Here is a 25962-nt window from a genome sequence, read left to right as displayed (position 1 = left end):
TCATTCCTATTTAAAACCCCTCCAAACCCCAGAGCTTTTCGCTACAGCGAACATGAATTTCGATGCAGTGAAAACAAAGCAACAAGAGAAACATTTTTCCTCACTCAACAAAAGCCATCCTGCTAAACTAATAAAATCAACCTAACATTCATGAAAATTCTCAAAGTATAATGTGTCAAATTTTACGTACATTACAACCATAAATCATTGTCCATCAATTTGCTATATCACACACATTTACATATGTATATATATATATACGTATATACCCATCATCATCATCTCACCAACCCATCATCATCATCACCAGCTCATCATCATCATCATCACCAGCTCATGCGCACTCCTTACTCGCACATGGATGGGTCATCACCGGATTATGAGCACTCCCTACTCGCACATAACCGGGTCATCCTCGGCTTATGCACACTCCCTACTCGCACATAGCCGAGTCAACAGAATTACACAACATTATATTCAAGCATATATGTATATCAACATAATGCAGCCACATAGAAATCCATAATAACCACATTTCATAACATAAACCTTTTCTCAAAAGCTTGTTCCCAAGGCATTCATTTTCATGAAAAATTTCATAAAATCATTCAAACACTTTGTTCAAAACAGTCATACTCCCAAAACAATTTTGATAGGCAGTCCACTCACAGGTGTCGAAAATTCGGATTCCGGGTGAACTCTGACTAATAGTCCTCAGGCGTATTTCCTTTGCCTTTTCCGGACGTCTCACCACCCTGACAAATAACAAAGTCGAGGAATTTACTATATTGTCCCTAAATTGATATAAATTAATTTAAACTACTAATACTTGATATGTAAATGCAAAAATATGTCCGATTACCGCTTAATCATGGTATCGATTAAATTCGACCGATCACCCGATTAATCGGCTATTGTGTCCAAATAACCTCCAAATTAATTCATTTCTCCTCTAATACCTTAATTTATCACATACATTTAAATAAAGCCAAATTTAGCATTAGAACCCTCACAATTCCTTATAGAAAAAATTTGGTCATTTGGTGTACTAGCATCGAATTTTTTTCTACATAACCGTTTCACCTTACTTCATCATTTTCCATGCCATTTTCCTTGAAATAAAAACAATCCCCCATTGATATTCAGCCCTCATGGTTTGGCCAACAAGGAACCCTAGAGAAATTGCATATTTCTTTGGTGTTTTTGTTCATAACCATGCTTAACTATCCCTAAACACTAACATAGTCTAAAATAAAATTATTCCAACAATAATTCCTCTTCCATACCCATTTTTCAGAATTGAATTCATCATGATAACTCAATATTCAACCATGGAAAACAAGAACAAAAGCATGGGTAAGCTAGGTATCAAGGAGAATTAAAGAAATTTTAACTTACCTAGCTTGTTTCCTTGATTTCTTCACTTTTTCTTTGAATTTCCACCTAAGTTTTCTTGTTTTTCCTTTTGTTCTTCCTTTTTTCTTGTTGCTGGATGCCTAGGCCGAATATGGTGAGGGAATTGGGGATTTAATGGGCTGATTTCTATAGAAAATAATAAAATAATCAAGTATGCCATGTGTCACATGCTTATTGGCCCAATTTTTAACTTTTAGACTTTTTCTTCTTAATTTTCCACCACAAATATTCTGGTATTTATCCAATCCTACCAAAATTAAAATCCCTTGGTCTTGACAAGTGCTGGGGCGAAAAATTTACCGATTTACCCCCGAGACGAAAAAATTACGATTTTGCCCCTATACTCCGAAATGTACCGGAGTCTCATTATTTCTACTTTTCAACCTAAAATAACACTAATATTGATCAATATTAACCAAATGGGGCAAAAATTGTTTTATAAAAAAATTTTTGTTTAGTCCTCTAGCGCCAAAATTACCATTTTGCCCTTGTGCTCCATAAATACCGGGAATCACAATTTTTTTTCCACTGCTAAATATCATTTTATACTCCAATAATCATAATTATATTTCATATAATTATTCTTCGTCAAATGTGATCAAATCTTGGCTAAAAATCTCCATTTTATCATCAAATGGTAAAATGACCGTTTTGTCCCTAATTGGTCAATTTTCTGATGGACTCCAAATTGGACCTTGAACTCCAAATCACTATTCTAAGCTTTTGAGAAAAGGTTTATGTTATGAAATGTGGTTATTATGGATTTCTATGTGGCTGCATTATGTTGATATACATATATGCTTGAATATAATGTTGTGTAATTATGTTGACTCGGCTATGTGCGAGTAGGGAGTGTGCATAAGCCGAGGATGACCCGGTTATGTGCGAGTAGGGAGTGCTCATAATCCGGTGATGACCCAGCCATGTGCGAGTAGGGAGTGCGCATGAGCTGGTGATGATGATGATGATGAGCTGGTGATGATGATGATGGGTTGGTGAGATGATGATGATGGGTATATATGTATATATATATATACATATGTAAATGTGTGTGATATAGCAAATTGATGGACAATGATTTATGGTTGTACTGTACGTAAAATTTGACACATTATACTTTGAGAATTTTCATGAATTTTAGGTTGATTTTATTAGTTTAACAGGATGGTTTTTTGTTGAGTGAGGAAAAATGGTTCTCTTGTTGCTCTGTTTTCACTGCAGCGAAATTCATGCTCGCTGTAGTGAAAAACTCTGGGGTTTGGAGGGGTTTTAAATAGGAATGAACTAAATTGCATTATTTTGAAACAACTGCATCATGATTTTATATTTTTCCTAATTGTTGCTTGTTCCCTTCCTTGTTCACTCACTGGGTTTATACTCACCATTTTCAAATTCATGTTTTCAGATCACGAGGCAACTGATAATTAGGACGAGGTATCCTTGTAGACTTGTGTCCATCTCTTGGTAGCTGTCTCAGCATTCGGTAGCTGTATATTCATCCGAGTCACTCCGCTGGAAGTCGAGTATTATTTTGTTATGTATAGATGAACTTAATGTAAATTTTAAAAGAGTAATGCCAGTACGAGTTGGCAATGTATATCACTATTTTAATTCAAAGTCATGAAATAGGACTTAGTGATAATAAATAGAATCATAAGTAAGATAAATAATAGGCTTGCTTGGGTTTAGTGGATTACGTCCATTGGACCCATGCACCGGTCATGACCCGAAATTTGGGTCGTGACAATTGGCTTGGCATCTTTCTTAGAAAGTAAATACTTAATCGTAGAATGGTTAGTGTAAACAACAACTTTCGTGCCAATCAAGTAAGGATGAAATTTATCAAATGCATACACAATAGTTAATAGTTCTTTTTCAATGGTGGTGTAGTGCATTTGAGGTTTTGTCAAGGTCTTGCTAGCATAATATATGGAATGAAAATTTTTTTCTTTTCTTTTTCCTTGAATTGCACCTAACAACATAGTCACTAGCATCACATTTAAGCTCAAATGGAAGTGACCAATCAAGAACTACAAAAATGCGTGCAAATATCAACCTCTTTTTAAGTTATACAAATGTAGCATGACATGAACTGTCAAATTTAAAAGGAACATCCTTTACCAACAAGTTACAAAAAAGTTTAGAGATTTTAGAAAAATCCTTAATGAATCACCGGTAAAATCTAACATGTCCAAGGAAACTTTTAATACCTTATCGAATTTGGTGGTGGGAGCTTCTCAATTGTTTTTATCTTTGCTTTATCCACCTCCAATCTTCTGCTTGAAACATTATGGCTAAGAACTACACCTTCTTGCACCATGAAATGGCACTTCTCCTAATTCACTACCAGGTTTGTCTTTTCACATCGTCTTAAGACTCTATCAAGATTTAATAAATAGTCATCAAAATTATTGCCACAAATAGAGAAATCATCCACAAATACCTAAAGTGATTGCTTCACCATATCAAAAAATATGACCATCATGCATTGTTGAAAAGTGGCTGAAGCATTATAAAGTTGAAATGGCATCCTTTTAAGAAGAAAAATGCCATAATGGCAAATAAATGTCATCTTTTATTAATCCTCCGAGGCTATCGTTGTTTGGTTATATTTTGAATATCCATCTAGGAAATAATAGAATTCCTTCCTTACTAGCCTCTCTAACATCTGATCAATAAATAGTAGTGGAAAATGATCTCTTCTCGTGGCCTTGTTGAGCTTTCAATAATCCATGCGTACTTTCTATCCAGTTATGGTTCCAGTAGGGATGAACTCATTATTATTGTTAGCTACCACAGTCATCTCACCCTTCTTTGGCACACATTGCACTAGACTTACCTATGCATTATCTAATATGGGATATATAATACTAGCATCTAACCATTTAACGATCTCCTTTTTTACCACCTCCTTCATCATCGAGTTAAGTCTTTGCTAATGCTCTATGGTGGCTTTGTGGTCCTCTTCTAATAGGATCTTACGCATACATATCGAAGGACTAATCCCCTTTATGTTCGCAATCATCCATCCCAATGCTTTGTGTTCTCGCAAAACTCTCAATAGCTTATCTTCCTACACGTTAGTTAAACCAGATGAAATAATAACAGGAAGCATAGATGAGTTAGCAAGATATGCATACCTCAAGTGATTGGGTAGAGGTTTAAATTCCAAATTTGGTGGTTTTTCTATGGATGGCTTTGCTAGCGTAGATGAAGATGAAGCATCCAACATCTCATATTGTGTTTTCATGACATGGGAAGAAGCATCCAACAAATTTAAACATTCAATAAAATCATCATCATTTTTTTTATTGGCTACAAAGAAAGCTTCAAGTGGGTCGATAGGGTGACTCCCTATCACAACTCAAATTTCGGGCCATGACCGGCACATGGGCCCAATGGACGTAGTCCACTAAGCCCAAGCAAGCCTATTAATTTGACATGTTCATCATTCCATCAAAAACTACTAAGTCACATTTCATAACTTAAGATCAAAGAAATATTAAATATTGCCACCTTATACTGGCTTACTAAATAAGTGTATATACGTTGTCTACAACATGTATCTTAATAATTTACATTAGGTTTGTCTATACACAACAAAAGAATACTCGACTTCCAGCGGATAGACTCAGAGGAATGTATAGCTAGTGAATGCTAAGACACCTACCAAGGGTCGAATATACGAAGACATTTCGACCTAGTTACCAACTGCCTCATGATTTGAAAACATGAAGTTGAAAACGGTGAGTATAAACCTAGTGAGTGCACAAGAAAGGGAACAAGCATACTATAAGGAATGTTTAACGAAATCATGATGCATTTTTTTTCAAAACAATGCAATTTATTTTTGTTCTTATTAAAACCCCTCATGTAAACCCCACATGAGTAAATCACTTTATGAAAGGGTCCATGTTCAACAAAAAATTTGGAGAGTGAAAACTTTAATAGCATTCATATGAATTAGGTCAAATAAACGACAGGTCCTCATTGCATTGGAAAGGCATTCTCACTGCAACGTAGTTGCAGCGAGAATGAATTTTTGTTGCGGCAACACTTGATTTAAATTATCAATTAACCAAGGGTTTCTCACCAAACCTCCTCATATTAAGCTTAATACATTTATTCCTTAATGTTGGAAATCCATACTCAAATATGGTAGCAAGGAAGTGGATAATAGGGCAACAATTGCTCAAGATGTGAGACAAAATAAAAAGTTTTTTGCTATAATGAGATTCATTCTCGCTGCAGCGAAATTTTTACCCCAAGACAGAAACTTTGTCACTGCAGCGAGAATGCTCCAGTATTTTCTTGTTGTTACGAGTTTTCGGCTAGTCACCCTCCAAAAACATGAGAGTTTCTCGCTACAACGAAAATGAATCTCACTGCAACAAGAAACAAAGCACCAAGAAAAAAGTTTCCCTTCACTCAATAAAAGGCCATCCTGCTAAACCAACAAAATCAACATAAAACACATGAAAAGTCCCAAAGTGCAATGTATCAAATTTCACATATATGTCAATCATTTATCATCTTCATGAGCTTTCATTTCATAAGTATAGATATGCATAATTACATAGATAAACATCAATATCATCATAATCACACCTGGCTCATGTACATCCCCCCACATTGTGCACATAGCTGCCGCCATCGTGTGGATCCCCCCACAACGTGCACAATCAGTGCCATCGTTTACATCCCCCCACATCATGCACACGGGCACTATCATCATCCATCTCTCACGCCACCATCATCACCGGCATGTGCATCCCCCACATCGTGCACACACACAGTTACAGTCATCATACACAATATCAATCATCATGCACAACACACATATATATTTATCATCATAATGCAATAGTGCCTGAATCCATAGCAATCACACATCACAACATAAAACCATTTAGCAAAAGCTTGTTCCCAAGGCATTTGTTTTTAAAACTTGATAATTCATTCAAATTTATGGCAAATACATTATATTCCCTAAAACAAGTTTTGAAGGCAGTTCACTCACCGGTATATTGGTGAGCCTTTAGTTGACTCTAATTCCCCTAATGATCCAATTGGGATGATGGGGCTTTGTTAGAACCTACCATCAAATTAACATTACCTTAGTATCAATTCATACTTATAAACCCTAAAAGCTATCCCTTAGCAAGCTTTCAATTGCTACTTTAAATGGCTATCTATGTTCACTATCTTAATCACTATAAAATGAATGAACATCCTCAACAATAAAACAGCTCATAATCCCAATTACTAGCTATTATCCACAACTAAAAACCAAGCTTAGTTCATCACTCACCCTAGGGTTTCTTTGAAGTTGAATTCTCTTCCAATAGCTTTCACACAAATGGGGTAATTCTCTCTTTCTCTCTTTAAAATGCCCAACTAGTGGAGAAAGTATGAAATTAAGATTTATCAAGGGTTTTGAAGTGGGAGAGTGAAAGAATACAAGGATTCTAGTAAAAAAGGCACCAAGGTATGAAAATTAAAGCTAGAGAGAGAAAATTATGCAAGCTTCATATTAAGCTTCCATGGAGGTTGGAAGCAACGTGAGATGGGAAGAGAAGAAGAAGAAAAAGCTGTTGGAAGAAAGAGATATTTATAGCCCAAGCTTATCCACTCCAATTAAGTTACCAAAATGCCCCCTACATTATTAGCTTACTCTCTTCCAATCTGTTATGCAATCTTTTTGCTCTTTTGACATTGGGACAAGGTCCATAATGGTCTAAATATACTCAGGTTCACAAAACTTAAAATTTTAACCCGAGATGAAAAATGACCATTTTGCCCCTATCATGAAAATCATCAAAATTTTGTTTCCTTGTCATTTTACCCCTAATTTCATCATTCATTTATGCCTTAGGCCTACTTAGGCCATAATATTGTTTAAAGTCTTACTTTTATGGGCTTACTAAGGAAATGACGAAATTACCCCTGATCAGGGATATCGCGTATTTTACTAACTATGAGTCTATAAAGGTCAAGGTCTCACACTCCCCTTAAACATTTCTTTCATTATTCTATCAACTATTCTCACTGCATAACACTCATCATGATCATTACTAAATTTTAAAACTTTAAAGATATTGAAAGTTACCTTTTGTTCTTAAATTTTCAAGGTAAGCTTTCCTTTTTCTACATCTATGAGTGCTTTGGTAGTATGTAAGAAAGATCTCCCTAAGATAATTGGAATCTCTCTATCTTCATCCATATCGAGTACAATGAAATCAGCTAGAAAAATAAACTTATCAACTTTCATTGGCATATCTTCAACAATGCCTTTCAAATATGTGATGGTGCGGTTTGCATATTGTAAAGTCACTGTGGTAGGCTTAATCTCCCTTAAATCTAATTTCTTATAAATAACTACTAGCACCAGGTTGATAATGGCTCCCAAATCACTTAGAACCTTCACAAAATATGATGCACCAATGGTGCACGAAATTGTAAAACTGCCAAGATCATTGAATTTTGACAAAAACTTGTTTTGTATGATTACACTACACTCCTTAAAGAGTGCCACTATCTCAAACTCACCTAATTGTCTTTTCTTGGATAGTATATCTTTAAAAAACTTAACATATGAAGGCATCTACTTTAAAGCTTCTACAAATGGGATGTTGATGTGAAGATTCTTAAGCAACTTCATAAACTTCTAATATTGACTTTTTTGTTCTTGCTTTTTGAATCGTTGATGAAAAGGTGGTGGTGTTGTGACTTTAGCTTCATTCTCCTCATTTCGATTGTTAAGACTTATTATCTGTGTTTCATTCTAGGCTTTTTTTTTTAATTTGTTCAGCTTGTTGAGTGTTGCCTTCAATCTCCTTACCACTTCTTAAGGTAATGGCCCTAACTTGCTCTTTGCCATCCCTCATCGAATATGCCTCTATGTCACTAGCCAAGTTCTTTAAACTTTGTTGTTTATTGAGTTTGCTAATTATGTAACTTTCATCTTTAGGTTTCTCAATGAGGGTGCTTGACTATGAATGAAGGAGTATGTCTTAGCCATGTACTACATTAGAAACTCTTCCATTGTTGGTATACTATTCGAAATAGGGGTTCTCCATTACTGTTGAAAACCAAGGGGAATGTTCATCCTTGAACCTAATGCGCTTGACTATTTCCTCATGAAAAGTTTGGATGGTTCCTCCATTTAGGATTACAAGTGTTGGAGAAGGGGTTGTTTCACTGTCTATTTCCCATAAACTAAACAATTTCTATGGTGCTAACTAGACATTGTTCACTAGCGTGTCCATCTCCATAATATTCACAAACTACATAAGGACTTTGAATGTGATTAATGTCAAAAGAATTGAATTTTTTTAGTTAGAGCAACTACTTGTGCGATAATGTCGTGATTGCATCCACTTCGAGAACTTTGACTACTTTCTTATGTGTAGATCACTCCGATGGCTAGTGGTAGCTGCTTGACACCATCTCTTCCAATAAGTCATATGCATCATCAATGGACTTTGCCATGAGAGCTCTTCCAACAGTAGCATCAATAGACCACTCAATCCATTGTAAAACGTTTGCACTCGCAGCTATTTTGGAAGACCATGATGAGGACAGCACCTAAATAGGTCTTTGTATCTTTCCTAGGCTTCATACAATGACTCACCATCAAATTGTGTAAACGAAGTAATATTGTTCTTCATCTTCATTGTCTTTGCTAGCAAAAAGAATTTAGTAGGGAATTTTTAGGCAAGGTCATCACATGTTGTAATTGAGCCAATGGGCAACGAGTTCAACCACACCTTTAACTTTTCTTGCAACAAGAAAGGAAACAGCCTCAAACGGATTGCATCATCTGTGACTCCTTTGTGATTAAATGTATCACATAGTTTGAAATATGATAATTTTGATCATCATTTGAAAGACCTCCAAATTGAACTGATGTTTAGACCATAGTGATGATGGCTAGCTTGATCTTGAAATATTGTGCTTGAATGGTTGGTTGTCTGATGCTTGATGGAATACCTAGTACGAACGAAACAACATAGTCCCTCAACGATCAATTTTCTTTTACTACTCTTTCTTGGACTTATGGCTCTCCTTATTGTTTAGTCATCGTATTAAAAGAAGCAAAACCTTGTAAATTTTTCTTTTTGAGTTTTTGAAATGTTCATTAATTTTCTGGGTCACAAGATATTCCTGAAAAATAGAAAAAAAAATTGAACTAAGACAATTTTGTTTAATTTAATATCTGCAAAATAAATAGAACATGCAAATCCCTAGCAACGACTCTAGCAACCTGTTGTCAATTTTGCACACGCAAGTATATGTATTTCTCAAGTAATATAGTGGTAAATCAAGTCTCGTATCCCACAAAGATTTGTCCCTAAACTTTTACTAAGTATTAAATTTTTAACAAAATTTATCCTATCCAAGTAACTCGATTTTGAATTTACTACTGAAAGTAAACTAAGGATATGAATGAAATTTTGCTGAAGAAACTATTACTTTTAAAACCTAGGATCATGGTGTCTCTCAATATTTCATTTCAATTTAATCTCTTTTTTTAAACTTTAGATTAATAGAGTGAATGGCTAACCTAGAATCCGATTTTATGTACAAGTCTCTACTAAGATTCTTGCACACATACTTTTCAAAATTAATTCCACATGTCTATACAAATTAGTGAAGAAAAGCTCATTAGGTTTATGTTATAATTCGGCTACCTATGATATTTTAGTGTATGTCTATCCTAAATACGAATCTATCACCAAACCTTTAAGTGAATCAAACATAAGCTATTCAAATCAATGGTCTAATCTAAACTCCTTTTGTCAAGTTGCATTTAGAGACACTAATCATTTCAACTGGTGATCATGCAATGAAAAGCATTAAACATAGATTTGAATAAACCATAAAATACCCATTAATACTAAGCAAAGAAAATTCATATATTCAAACTACATATTGAAATAAACCATAATCCTAGAAAAAGAATTTAGTTTATCATCATTTATTCAACAAACATCACAATTTCAAGGGAATAAATTATTTCTACAAAAAACGAATAGGAGAGAAATGAAAAACTAGAATGAATAACAAGGCTATCGTCAATTCTCAATCTTCAATCATCTTCATTTTCTTATCATTTCCTCCTTTGTACAACCTTTTTCTTTCTCTCTAAATTGCCTTTGTTTCCCTTTAACACCTATCTTTTCAGCCACTATAAATCACATATTTATAACCACCAAAAAGCCCTTAAACAATTAAAATCCCAAATGGCTGGGTTTTAGTAAAAAATGTTAGTTCGTCGCAGCCTTTCTACTTAAGCTCCATGGCGCTCTACACTTTCTTTTTTAATGTTTTCTAGCCAACGCCACAACCCTCCTCCATGGCCATCGTGGCATTCAGTGCTCAGGAATTTGTATGGGAGCAATGCTGCTCCTTTAGGCACAGCAACCTTGAGTCCTTTGAGGTTGTGGCATTGCTTCCTAGTGCTACCTTGGTGTAGAAACTGTCGTAGTACCTCATCTTGCAATAGAATTTTCTCCTACCTTGAGGCTAATCTAGGCAAAATGGTAAAACGAGCGTTGTAGGTCTGCCTCTTAGATATTGAATGGTTTAAGAATCACGTTGATTGAATAGCAGTGGCTTGAGTTATGCCAGAATTACCACAGCATGTTTAGTGGATATCTGCACTTAGTTGCCATTGCATAGCTCACCATTTAACTTTATGCATTTGAAAACATATAAAGACAAGGACTAAATCAGTATTGGCTTAAATTAAGACTTTCAACATGAAAATTAACTAGAATTACTTGAATTGAAATAAGGTATCATACACAAGGACTTAGCTATTTTAACATCCAAATTGTGGCTAAATAACTCTATATAATAGAATTATCAAAATCCCCTTTCCCCCAAATAAAAAAAAAAAAAACACCCTAACTTAAAAGAAACGAAACAGTACAACTATCTTTTATTTAGTACATACGTAAACATACCAAGATAAGCAATGTTCTTTATATGAACTTATGCAATTGGATAGGATGCTTTTTTTGCAATGCCACAAAGACCTATCGGGGTATTCACATCCCTCTCAATCTTCATGTAGCCATTTTCACCCCAACTCTCACCCCATGAATTCTTGATGAACCAATAGTTTTTACCTTCTTCGTTAGTTCCATATCCAATAATTGTGACAGCATGGGTCATAGAAGTCCCACAATCTCCGTTGAACACTCCAGTTTTGTAATGTTGAAAGTCTAGTCCACTCCCATCAAGGGCAACTGAGACAGGTTGGTTTGTTACAGCCTTAAGCAAGGCTTCCTCATCATTGGCAGGTACCATCTCATAACCACTTATATCTACAACTTGGGCTGCAACCTTCTCCATGTCACAAGTTCCTTGTATTGCTTGATATGGATAAGTTTCTTCCTTGGTTATCCCCTTGTTTTGCATAACATATTCGAAGGCATTCATCATCCAACCACCCTCACAACCATGATTTCCATTTGTGCTGCAGTCTAATAGTTGTTGCTCAGACAATGAGATCAAGTTACTAGTTGAAATTTGGATAATCCCTTCAATGGCTGCCACTGCTGAAAATGCCCAGCAACATCCTGTAAAAAATGAAAATAATCCCTGGTAAGCAATTGGTAATGTGATGGAAGCTTGGCTAGTGGTTACACCTTTTTCGATGGATACAAAGTTAAATTTATCATTATACTTTATGTCACTATTGCATTTCACCACTATACTTTAATGTCATTGAATTTTACCATTATACTTTTAATTTTGTTGATTTTGGATGAAACGAATAGAAATGACAAATTTTTGTTATTTTCATTAATGAAATATTCAATAAAATATTCCAATTCTGTTAATATTTTTTTAAAAAATCAACAAAGTTGGTAATATAGTGACAAAATTCATTTAAAATTGAAATATAATAATAAAATCCAATATTGAGCAAAGTCTAATGGAAATTTGACCTTAATCCCCTCTTTGGGAAAAATAGATTTGAGAGATTGATGTGTATTATTAATTCTTACCACATGTTCCCTGGTACTTAATAGCGGTGACAGCACCTTTCTCTCTCCAATCCAAGCTTGTTGGAACTTCTGAGAAGTTTTCATACCTAAATGATGTTGATATGGAAGTGGTTGGGTTGTGTGGCATCTTGTATCCAGTATGAGCTGCAAGGAATTCATCATGGGTCATATCTGCAAACTCATTAATGCCTAACTTATAACTCCTATTTCCAGCTTTGTTGAAGCTCTCAATATATTCCAAGTTGTCCTTGAATATATTAAAACGCTTCTCCTTCTCTGATTTGCTCTCATATTTTCGACCGTAAGTAGCCATCCATTGCTCATGTTTGTTAGCAATGGAAGCTTCATGAATTGTGCGCGACATGGCTTGAGATGCCAAGGTCCCAAAAATGAAAAACAAGACAAGGGTTAAAGTCATTGTTTTACAATGTGGAAGATAATTGAATGGGGGTTTTTTTTTTTTTTGGTTTTTGCTAATTGCTAAGCTGTGACGAAGTAAGCCTCCTATGTCACGTATATATAGAACATTGCATAAGCTTAATTTAGAAATTAAATGAACAAAAATGTTAAGAAGACATTAAGTCAAATTTTCACACAAATTGTCAATTAGGTCATTGTCTAGAAACCTTTATTTCTCTTGTCATCAAAGACAAAATTAACAGAAAATCTAAACTGTTCAGAAGACATGACATGTTATTCAACAATAACATCTATGTTGGAGTAAATATATATCCTCACTATTTAAAAAAATGTTAAAATGAATCAAATGATTGATGCAAACCGAAAAAAGAAAATTCTACCGCTTCTAGTTAACCCTTAAGACACTCCAATTAATAGAAAAAAGGTGGAGATGTTTTTCATACTACAAATTGAATGTGAATATTTGGCGTGCAATAAAATAATTATAGGAAAATGTTTTCAACTTTCCATTATATTTTATAACCATGTAATTTCAACATTCGAAAATACTCCAAGGAAGGGGCGAGAGAGTGGATTTCAGTCTTGAAAGGCGCCCTACATATTCCCATTAACTTGTGATATCCTGGTAACCATTGCTTGCTTTCCTCAACCCAGAAAGGTAAATGCTTATTATGGCCAACATTACAAAAATTTATAGTTGATATGGCCATTTTTGTAATTTGCTAATACATTTAGTTCTAAACCTAATTATTAATGTGATTATCATTTTATATAAAAAATTGTTTTCGTCTCTTTTGAATTTAAGCATTTATGACGATTTTTTTTCCAAGTCAAAAAAAAAACTTATTAAGCAATGGAGAAAAAGTTCTATGCAAATTCCACAACAAATTGATAAAAACCGCCTAAATATGAAAAGAAAGATTAAAACAAGAGCTACAACACCATCCCCTTGAAACACTTCTGCTGAAATAAACCATAATCTGGTGCAAAGATGGACATTTTTAGACAATATATCGAAAACCGACCTGTCCATCACACTGGGTGGTATCAACAAGCAAGAAAAACATAAGGAATAGAACAATTCCTTTTCTAAATAAGCCTTCTTTCAATATCAACAAAAATCACTAAAGTTTCCTTGACAAAACTGTACTATATAAACTCCATTGCCCAAATCTAAGTCATAGTAGAAGCCCTCATGCCTCTTAAACATTAAGCAACCCTTTCATTTTTTTTTCTCAGTTAAGCAAACCTTTCATGGCTTAAGCAGGCACTTGCAGTCTCCACCTCATAGAGATCAGCGCCTCATTGGACCAAAGTGATAAAGTCCTACTTACAGATCCATCTAAGAATATCAGAACAAACAAAACCAAACCCTAAAAGTTCTAAACTTCTTAAATTATAAATTAACTTTTAAATTAATCAAATAAATATTAATCTTTCATAAAAATACATTGATTAGAGAAAAATTAGTTGCACTAATTTGCATCCAAATAGTGTTATATATATATACTGTTTTTTCTATACTAGTTTTTTAGTTAGACTTCAATTTTCACTGAATACTTACTAAGAATTTTACTCATTATAATAAAATTGAGTTTTAATCACTTTTCTTTAGACGACATATATTTTTATATAGTAAAATATAAAAAAATGCAGCTATTTAAATTTTTAGTTTTACTTTTTTCACATTTAATAGCAATATAAAAAGGTGAATTATTTACTAGCGTATGCAATTTCTGCAATTATATTTTATTCATAATGTGCTAAATATTTATATAGTAAAGTCAACTATAAAAAAAAATTCTAAAAAGTTAAAAAAACATTATTAAAAAAATTTTTTTTTATAGCACATTTTAAAGATTTACTATTTTAAATCAAATTTATTGCCATGACTTTTTGAAATTTCTCAAAAGAAATTTCTAATTTTTTATACTTTAAAGTGACATTATTATTTCTTTTGAATTCAGCAAACTTTTTCACCAGCTATATTATTTTTGGACAAGGGTTCTTCTTGACTAGTTTTCAGCAGACTTTTGAATTCGGACAACCACGAAATTTGGCGAGATCTAGCTTAAAGCGGAGTGGCGAGAAAAAAATGGAGCGTGATGAGACTAGGTCAATTCGGCCAACTGCTAATACTATGCACCTCGACATCCCCAAACTTGAGAATTTGTGCTTTTGAGGTTTATTTTATTTGTATTGGTTTTATTACGTTTTACTGTAAACATAAAAACCAAAGTTACATTAAGTTTTAGCATTCAGCAATAAAATTGTACACATTTTAAAAAAAAAATTTATATTTTTTGATAAGAGATATTTAAATAAATCTAAAAAAGGATAACAATTTTTTTTTGAAATTGATGATAACATTGTTAATTTAAGTCTGAGTCGTTAATCTGTAATAGGCACAGTTTGTTTTATAGTTTGACCCGTAAATTGAGGTGCAAGTGAGAGAGAAACACAAAGAAGGATGGATAGATAGAGGTTTGACTCCTCGTTAGTGCTTTCCTAGTGGTCATGCAAAGACCTTGACTGGGACCTCAATGTCAGTGCTCGATAAGTTTCCTCCCAACCGACTATTCTGATGGTGACTTCGACCGTTCAAGAGATTGAATTTAAAATTCCAAGTATATGTTCGAAGGAATATTGTCTTAATTATAACAACATTAGTCTATATAAAAGAAGAAGCATGCGTTTTATTATCTAAGAAGATTACATATTTTTATTTACAATTTTTTTTAAATGTTGTTTGTTTTTAGTTAATTATTTAAAAAATTGAAAAAATAACACTCAAATTAAGCAAAGCCTACGTTGGGATAGAGAAAACGTAAAGAAAAGCGAACCTCTGGTCCTATATATCGGACAAATCTTTTTGTTTAAATCAACGACTGATAAAACCAAAGTAAGTCAACTGAGTGTCCCGTGCGCTACGTACTACGTAATTGGTGCACCAAATTTCTGTGTTGACAGAAAGGATTTGCGGTAGAATTTTCCTCTCTAAAAGGATGCCCTTAGCATACGATTAGAACTTGACTCTCTATCTTAAATGTCCCATGTTCCATGCCCCTAGGATTTGTTTTATTTTCCATCAGTTTTTTGCCAACCAAACAACAAACAAAGAGAAGTAAATCTTATTTTCTTGTCAAAAATGCTAAAGTATAATTGAAATATTATATTAAACTAAGAAGTTATTATTTTCTTTATACAGTTTTTGTAGTTGATAGTGGAATATATCAAAAACGAAAATATAAAACTTTCTTACTGCAACGAGTTAGTGTTACATCTTGTTTTTAAAATTAATTCAACAAAATAAAATCAGTTTATTAAAGATCTACGCTATATAAAAATCACATTATTTTTAGAAACATTTTCTTTTTTTGGGACAATTGTTGGAGTAGCACTGATATGCAACAAAACAAAGGAAACACAAAAGTGTACCCCCGAAAGCAAGTCATTTCATGTTCATCATGATTGACAAATTATATCAACCACAAAGATATCTTACTATTCTTCATAGTATGTGAGTCTAGAAACTCAACCGTTCAACGTAAAAACATAATCATCACTAATCTTTTTTGTTTAATTGTGATTTGTTACTTAAGTGAATTTATTTTTCTTAACGAGCTCTCATACTTGACTTAGGATCATCAAAAACGATAGGTTTCGATTTACAAAATAAATTTAAATTTGATAGTATAATTATGTGTGAGGAAGATATTAGCATCCTCACAACGCCCATTCAAAGAATATACCAAATTAATTGTGCGATATTTCTCTTAATAAATAAATATTACTTTGATATTCAATTTTATTTCCCTCAATTCTTTTTTACTATTTTTATTACCTTATCATCATTGTTATGTTTGAAACAAATAAAAATTATTTGATGTTAATATTTCTTAAATACTCCAATACTTATGTCAAATTTTAAAAAAAAATCTCTCACCTAGGAATTTTCATGAAATTATCACTCATAACTTTCTTGAAATTCTATTATTGGAGAACTTTTATTTATCTGTGTTTTATGTTTTTTTATTCATATAGTCATCATCATCATCATCATCATCATCATCATCATCATCATTATTTGTGTAAATCATTTGTATAGAAAATTTATCAATCTTTTTTTTTAATATGAAAATCTATCAAACTCTCCAACACTTATGGTAGAATTTTAGAAAATTTTCTTACCTAAAAATTCTTTCGAAATTATGACTTATAACTTACTTGAGATTTCATCATCCAAAGATTTCTATTTATTTGTTTAACTAAAATTAGATGTCTACAATATAGGGATGTAAATATTATGACACTAATTCTAATTTGCAACATGTTTTAATTATTATATTTATTATTATTTTTTTGGTTGTAATAATTATTTAGAAATAAACCTTCTTGCAAAAATAATTTATAAGATTGCATTCTTGTCACTCACACTCTTATTGATCGCATCTTTCACATTAATACCCGTCAAGATGATCTTCGACATGTTCTTGATGATGGTAACCTCTGCTCTACTTTTGTTTATCTTCTGCTAAACGGCTGAGGCAACTCTAGTTGCACGAGACTTTGCTTTTTTAATCACGTCTTACACTTCATCATCACCCACACCATTTGCCCTCTTGTCTCCAACTATGCCACTATCACCCAAGAGGATCTTTGGTTACTCTTTAATAACAAATTCAAACATCACATTGATATCACCAAGTCAATATTGGATGACATGCTTTGCACCATCAAATAGGGCATCAAAAACCTCTTTTACGGTACGCTAGTTAGTGAAATTTTTTATTACTTTTATGTTGACACCTTTTGTGATCCAACCAAGACCTATGCCTTATTCAATCCGATCGATGAGCACACCGTTAACAAGGTTGGTTTTGAGTTCAAAAATAACATTTGGGTGAGGAAGGGAACAGTAGATCATTCTGTCTTTGACGATGAGGGTCATGACAGACATGAAGGAAATGAAGGGGAGCCGAGTGCTTATCATAGTGGCCCATCTAGTGCTTAACCTAGTGCACTGCCCATGTCCACCACCTTCGATGTTGAGCAAGCTTCACTCGTCTTTTCTTTTATATGGAGACCATGGACTCTCACTGGACTGCCCGTAAGGATGTCTTGGAGGTGCAAAATTGTGAGATCTTGTAGTGCCAACAAGACTAAGAGGATGAGCCCACACGGGAGACATCTTTTCACCTCAATTTCTAGTTGCTCCATTGGATGGCTACATGTGCATATCAATTTCATGCATCATGTCATTTTTGGTGTACTTAGTTTGTTTTTTATATATATTTGGATATATGGTTCATATGTTCGAATTTGTTTAGCTAGTGGATACATTAACCTCTTTGATGTTCACATAGCTATTTTGCTCAATTTATTTTCTTAATTATTGCTTTACATTTATCTGCTGTTATCTTTTTACTTCTTTCTCTTTCACATTCATACACATTTATTTGATATGATAAAAATAGGGAGAATGAGTAAAATTTGTACTTCATCTCCACAAAACTAAGTTTTGTAATGCAAAGTTTCAAGGTGCGTAATTTTTCAGCACCTTAGCATGACATTAGGGGGAGTTTTTCAAAGAAACAAAAACAAATTTTGCTCATTTATTTTGTCGCATCAAAAAGAGGGAAATTGTTAAACTTAAAGCTTCATTTAAGTCTAAGTTTTGATTTGACAAACAAAGTGAACAAAATTGTTATTTAGATGTTCAAACAAGTTAAACGGTCCTTTAAAAAGGTTTAATGAAAGAGCTAAGCATTTTAATAGAAAATAAGCAAAACCTCCAAATTTGAAAAATGTTATTAACCTATCAATAGATGTTCTTCATTTATCGATAAATGTTCTTCATTTATCGATAGTTGAATGTTTTAGTACTTAGACATTGAAGACTATGAACATCCATCGATAAATGCGTGGCATTAATCAATTGTTAGCTAACCAAGTACAATATAAAAGACCCTGACTTGAATATATCAATAGATAAGCACTCAAGAATATCCCAAAAGAACCCTAACTTGCATCTATTGATAGATGTCGAGCATTGATCAATAGATAGCCACCCGAGGATTTCTCAAAATTGTCTTAAATTGAATCTATCGATAGATGCGTATATCTAGTAGTAGATGTGCACAAATTTGAAAATTATTGAAGATAATCTATCAATAGATCAAGAAATCTGTCGGTAAATGATGACCGTTAGAGCTTGGAATAGCATGCTAAATGGCTATTTCCACATTTAATGCACCCTCAACTACCATTAAAGCTTCAGTAACTACAAATTCAAGCTTCCATAACATTTATGAAGGTTGGAAGACTTCGAAATACAACTCCAAAAAAAGAATTTAGCTAAAATCATTCAGTACTCTTTGTACTCTTTTTCTAGCTTTTAAGTCTTCTATTGTGCTATTTATTGACCCTTCATTACTTGTTCTTTTCTTCATTAAACATTGTACTTAACTTGTTATTCAACCTTTAAGAGGCATTTGAGCTATATTTACATTCCTCTCATTGCATTCACTTGAGTGGTTATACCTTAACCAACATAAAAGGGTAAGATGGTTGTGCTTTAATCATAAAAAAGCATTGTATTGAAAGGTCATGCTTGATCCATAAAAGGCATTGTATCAAACTCCAATTCAATAACGGATTTCAAACTCCTTAGTGAAACTAAGGAAGAAGACATAGGCAAAGAGGCTGAACTTCTATAAAAATTATTATTTTGATTTTTCTCCCTCCTTACTCCTTTAATTTCATTTACATTTCGAACCTCTCTTAGTTTACAAGAAGTTAATTGTCTTGCTTATTTTCAAATTGAGGATTTAGATTAAAGAAATTCTATTTCCTCAAAATTAAGAAAAAAGATTATCAAAATTTCAAAAACATTCCAATTCACCCCCTCTTAGAATTATTTACATTAAGCTTATTGCACTAGCATAAATTTTACAAGCATAAGAACAAGAAGCATTTTAAGACAATTATAAGTTACATTTCAATAAAAATAAAGCATTCAAGTACAACAATTCTTTACATCAAACACAATAGCAAACACATCAATTCTTTGTTCTTTCTCCCCTTTTTGTCATAATCAAAAGATGGGTTAAGAGTCAAATAAGGTTAATTCAAACACTCCCCTTTAACAAATCAACATTAATCCAAACATGATGTAAAAGGAGAAGGGATAAAGGAGATAATTACTTGTAAGGCATAATCTTACTCCCCCTTAGACAAATAAGTTTCCAATTGTTAAAACATCGATTATTATTATAGAAATCATGAGCCTAAAATAAATGAGTTTTTAAGTAGATATTCAATATGTTCATCTAATACTTAAGTATTCATGTAACTAGATAAGTACGATCATTTAAAGAGATGTTCAACATATGTATTAAATGCTCATATTTTGAAGAAGTATTTATAATGTAGTTCCTACCCATGTCTAAAGTATCATTAGTCTAAGCATTGTTCTCAATTATCATCAAGTATTATCAATAATTACTTATCATCAAGCATTCATTATTTATTCTCAACCATTATTTAGCAAGTATCACCAAGCAGTACTGATAAAGTATTTCCAGTAAATTCCCTAATTCATATATAAAAAGGAATTAAAAAAATCATCATTAAGCATTTTTAATTACCATCTTTAGCAAGCATTCCAATAAATTTCTTCCAAATTATGTATGAAACTAATAATTCATGCAAAGTTTTTATGTCCAGAAAATATCATTACTAATAAAGCAGTGCCAAAGCATTTTGCACTTATTGCAATCATATAAGAGAATATTATGATCAAGTAAGCACAAGCATGATTACAATAAATAGAAATATTATTTTCATTAATCTTAAATCTAATTTATTTAATGAAATGCAATCAATGTTTCAATTTCATAAGAATAAGCATACATCCATTCAAAAATATGCAAGCAATGAACTTCAATGTGGCACACGTTGTTTCTTAATAATCATTATAATTCATGAGTGTTGAACATTGAAAATAAAGCACTTAACTCATGAATATGTCAAAAGTGAACATCCATGCATTAATGAGTATCAATTACTAAGATTCAAGAAGTGAGTAATCATTTTAAGCACATTATGCATTCACTGCTCACTTAAGTTATAGGTCATATTTCATTTAAAGCTCTAGATTATTTATGGTAACTTGTAAGTTAGAGTAGATGCACACCAAATTTTTGGATCATGTGAACATTTAAGGCTTAATGAAGACATAGTAATATTCAAATGCATATTTTAAGGATATTTCAACTATGTCAACACAAATGTTATGTCATGATCAAACTTAACTTGAGTTATGCAATTAAGTACCATAAGTAATTCTATTACTTAGCTCAAGTTTTAGACTTCATCATTAAGGTCAAGCAAGATTTAAAGTCATATAAGCATGTGACTTGAACAAACTAATGGATGAATCAAAAATATTTTTCATGAAGTTCAATAAGTTCATCCTAATCAAATTCATATGCATAATCAAGAAATCAATTTTGCAACAATCATTTAAGCACAAAAATGAAGCATATTTCAAGAATTGTTCCTACATTAAGCACTTGAACATTTCAATTCTCAAGAAATGATTTTCATTGTAAACACATAAGCAATAATAAAATCAAGAATTTACGAATAATTTCTCATTTTTAAAATTTTGTAAATTAAGTACAAAAGAATTAATAATATCAATATGAATGTTAGTTTTTCTCCTAACTCTAGTGCTTTAATTTGTCAAAGCAAGATTTAATCAATTAAAGTGCTAATGACTTGAAAGGTTGTGTTTTATTTCGGAGAACAGAACTGTTTTAATCAATTAAAAGGATTTTTAACTAATTCTTACTAGTTTAGGCTTATATTTTGCACTAAGAACAATCCTAAGTAGTTAAAGTAGGTTTTAACTAATCAAAATAGGTTCTATCTTATTTCTAAACCTTTTCTAACTGATCAAAACATAATCTTAACCAATTAAAACAAAAAATAAAGCCAAATTTCACATAATGCATCATCAAAAACATATTCAATTTAGCTCAATTAAAGTTCATTCACATCAAGCATTCTTAACTCTTTCTTACTTTTGCAAAATTGGTCTTCACTCAAAAGTTTTGTGAAAATATTAGCTAATTGATGCTAGGCATCCTTAAACTAAATTTTAATATCTCCCTTAAGCATATGATCTCTAATAATAAAATTGGTCTTCTAGAGTGTTGAATAGGATTTTTAGAGATGTTAATGGCATTTACATTGTTACAAAAGATAGGAATATCATGCATGGACATACCAAAGTCATTCCACTAAAGAATATGTCGAGTTTACTTGTTGTTAAATAAAGAAGTTAACTAACCATAACTCTATAAAGCTTTTGGTCCATATCTTTTCCTTTCTTATCTGTATCAAACTTTGTTAAGGAGGCTATTGGTGTTTCAATGGACTTCACATTCATCATTCCAAACATTTTCAGTATCTTCTTAGCATATTTAGCTTGGTTGATGAAGATCTCATCCTCACATAGCTTGATTTGTAAACCAAAGAAGGAACTTAATTCTCCCATCATGCTTATTTCAAATTCACCTTGCATTTCCTTAGCGAAATTCTCACACAATTTCTCATTAGAAGAAACAAAGACTATATCTTCCACATATACTTGGAAAAGGTGTGGTATCTATGCTCCCCTTAGAAAATCCTTTTTTTAATCAAAAATTTTGGAAGTCGTTCATACCAAGCTCTAAGAGCTTGTTTCAAGCCATATAGTGCTTCATGCAATTTATAAACATGATTAAATTTTTTCAAAATCTTCAAAACCAGAGGGTTGTTTCACATATACCTCTACTTGAATAAAACCATTTAGAAATGCAATTTTAATATACATTTGGAACAAAATGAAATTTGTAACGACCCCCTCTTTGGTCGTTCCCAGCGTCTGAGACTTTTAAAGAATTTTCGCTAAGTCCCGAACAAGCCTCATTTAAAACTTTCGTTAAATTCATTAAATGCATATAATCACGTGCGTAAGTGAATATATAAAAATTAAACTACTATATACTCCATTCAAAATAATAATAATTCACATTTATGAGTTGACAACATTTGCAACACCTAGTAAATTTTGTTCTAACATAACATTAAACAGCGGAGTGACTCAGAGTGAGGCTAGGAGATGCCTTTACCTACTCTGCGGTGGTCCATATGCACCGATGGTTACACGTTAGACTAATCTCTATCTACAAAAAGGAAAAATAAGAGGGGTGTGAGTCTCATAGACTCAGTGATAATCATCAACCCCATGAGTAAGCGAAGAGGGGAAACAACACAAAGGTGGACTGTTTATAAACTCAAGAGTAAGAGTAGGAAATACATTCCATAAAAATGAGAGATTTTGTTTTATACCTTGCAATTCTTAAAAATAATAATTCTCAAGTAAACATGTATGAAAACAGTTGTATTTGGGATGCTACAAATTCTTTCAACCCCGACATCCAGTCAACATTTAATTCAATGGCAAGTGAAAAATAAAAATTTTTAAATATTAATGCCATGCATAGTGAAACAAAAATCTACAAGTGAGCATTATCGTCGGGTAGGTTTACTATAGCCCTTAGGCTTACTCTCTCAGACATCATCACCTACTCGTGGGAACTGGCCATGCCACCAAATGAATCGGTGCTTAAAGTCCCCCTTTTTACCTACTTGTGGGAACTACCCACGTCACCAAATATAAATCGAGGCTTCAGGTTCCCCTTTACCTACTCGTAGGAACTACCCATGCCACCAAATATAAATCGGGGCTTCAAGTCTCCCTTTACCTACTCGTGGGAACTACCCACGCCACCAATTATAAATCGGGGTTTCAGGTCCCTCTTTTATAAACAAATATCAATAATCAAAAACTTTTACTTTGTGCACAAAGACCACACATGACCTGGTGTGGTAACAGGTCCTACCTAGAGTAACTCGATCGCGTTAAAATAAAATCATTGCAATTTAATGCATTAGCAAAACATCATAGTTTATAAACAATATAATCACAAATCAATGTTGTGCATATTCTATCTTAAAACATGGTATATTTACCAAATCAGCATGCTAATTGAAATAAATAATTTATCATCAACTTCTATGAATCAAACAAAGGCCATTAGCCTAAACATCTCCCAAACTTACAAAGTATGATTTTGAAGTGAAAATCAGTCAAAGGTTTGTTTCCCCATATTTAAAAACATGTAGATATATATTTATATATATATTAAAGAAAAACGGATTTAAAATCCTTGTCACAAGCACGAACAACCTAATGCTTTCTACCAACTCATACTGTCCACAATTTGATCAACTATCAAATTTGATCAAACATGTCTATATATATATATATATATATTATTATAAGGACATAAATTTTGAAATTTAGCACCCACTCACCTCACAATAGCGGGACGCTACTTCGCTATTATTTCACGCGTGTACTTAACGTTTCTCTCTTCCTTTTCATATTTTTTCCTTTTGTGCTGCTGCTCCTTCTCTTCTTCTTCTTCTTTTTCTTTTTCTTCTTTCTTCCCTCTCCTACTTCTCCCTCATCGTTGCTCCTCCTTTCCTTCTTCTTCTTTTTCTTTCTCTTCTTTCTTCTCCCTCGTTGCCGTGCTCCCTCTCTCCTTCTCCTTCTTTTTCTTTCTCTTCTTTCTTCTCCCTCGTCGCCATGCTCCCTCTCTCATTTTTCTTCTTCTCTTTTTCTTTTTCTTTTCTTTCTCCCCCTTCATTTCTCTCCCTCAGGCCCCCCACTCTCTTCCTTCTTTTTCCTCTTCTCTTTCTTTTTCTCTTTCCCCCTTGTCTTTTCTCCCCTTTTTTTGGTAGCATTGACTTTTCTTCTTCTCTCTCCTTTCTTCCTTCTCCATTTTGGTCGACCCCCCACTCTCTTTTTCTTCTCTTTGTCTTTTCTTTGTGAGTGGGGCGTCACAAAATTCATATAACATGCATATGCAAGCAAGAGTCTAATTACTTCTAATCTAGCTGCAGGAGTAAAAGTTTCATCATAATCAATACCTTCCTTTGATTGCAACCTTGAGCAACTAACCTTCATTCCTTACCGCAGTACCCAATTCATCTATTTTGTTTCTAAATGTCACGACCCGATACTTCCTTCGAGCCCGTGACAACCGCTGCGATGTCTCGACAGACATTCATTACCCGAAATGTCAACCGAAACCTTGCAAGGCTTTTGCATCAATTTTACGTCTCCCCTGTGAGCAACTGTTACTAAATATCATGTTTTAAGAGAATATAAACTATTTTTAAATCAAAAACAAACAAAAGTAATTTTTGCCACATAGGGGTATTTTGATCATTTTTATTCAAAAATTTTGAAACTTGGTGAAAATACAACATACGATCGAAAAATATACACTTCTTATCTAAAAATAATTTTAGTAATCTAAATCATCCATTTAAAAAAAAATTTTGGCTAATCAAACTAAATAAAAATATTAAATAAAATATTCCATTTTCTTATAAAACAATATTTATAGAACTCTGCGTAAATAATTTTTGTAGCGTAAAAGCAAAATAAATTCATACATACAGCGGCACACGTAGTCAAGTATACAAAATATTCTACGATGACATGTGGGCCCCAAAATAACCATAAATATACAAGACTGTAGACCTTCGATATCTAAGGATGCAAATCCAAAAGCAACCCTCGACAAAATTGGCTGTCTACAGACTGTTTTGACCCTGAAATGGGTAAAAAAAAGGGGTGAGTTTTTACAAACCCAATGAGTAAGCAAAATTTATCTATAACATCTAAAGCTGAGTAAATGGAGACATTTAAATCATCCCATCATACTATAGTTCATAACATTCAAAACTCATTTCAATTCCTATCAAACAATTACATTTCATCAAAATAATCAACAAGGCTTATGATTCTCTTAAAACCTTGGCTTGTGCCAAAACTCATACTTGGTGACACCATGGCGTGAACATCCAACCGAGTTCGCCAAGGATGTTAAAACGACATATACCCATAAAACATGTTTTTACTTTTAAATTATAGCCATTCCTTGGCGTTGGCTGAGTTTCATCCTCACGTAGTGGTTCG

General features: G+C 32.9%; 1 protein-coding gene and 1 non-coding gene across 2 annotated transcripts; one reads left to right on the top strand and one right to left on the bottom strand.

Annotated features, from left to right (window-relative positions):
- Positions 1 to 8982: 8982 nt before the first annotated feature.
- LOC148763589 (small nucleolar RNA R71) lies at positions 8983 to 9089 on the top strand. Its single transcript, XR_016025595.1, has one exon. It is a non-coding gene; the product is annotated as a small nucleolar RNA R71 (small nucleolar RNA).
- A 2112-nt stretch (positions 9090 to 11201) lies between these two features.
- Positions 11202 to 12912, bottom strand: LOC108661222 (senescence-specific cysteine protease SAG39-like). The gene is made up of 2 exons (XM_018117238.2): positions 12438 to 12912; positions 11202 to 12005 (listed from the first exon to the last, which is right to left on the bottom strand). Exons 1-2 carry the CDS (start codon positions 12853 to 12855, stop codon positions 11416 to 11418), a joined length of 1008 nt encoding a protein of 335 aa, XP_017972727.2. The 5' UTR covers positions 12856 to 12912; the 3' UTR covers positions 11202 to 11415.
- Positions 12913 to 25962: the final 13050 nt, after the last annotated feature.

This window comes from Theobroma cacao, chromosome 3 (assembly GCF_053813885.1).
Source record: "Theobroma cacao isolate CCN51 chromosome 3, ASM5381388v1, whole genome shotgun sequence".
Taxonomy (NCBI): domain Eukaryota; kingdom Viridiplantae; phylum Streptophyta; class Magnoliopsida; order Malvales; family Malvaceae; genus Theobroma; species Theobroma cacao.
Note: the sequence above shows the minus strand (reverse complement) of the source record. Positions and strands in the feature narration are given on the sequence as shown.

Excerpts from the sequence above, each read along its gene's own strand:
- LOC108661222 (XM_018117238.2), bottom strand. The coding sequence starts at position 12,855 with ATGACTTTAACCCTTGTCTTGTTTTTCATTTTTGGGACCTTGGCATCT. Across the intron at positions 12,006-12,437 it reads TAAGTACCAGGGAACATGTG|GATGTTGCTGGGCATTTTCA; the intron begins GTAAGAATTAAT and ends CATTTTTTACAG.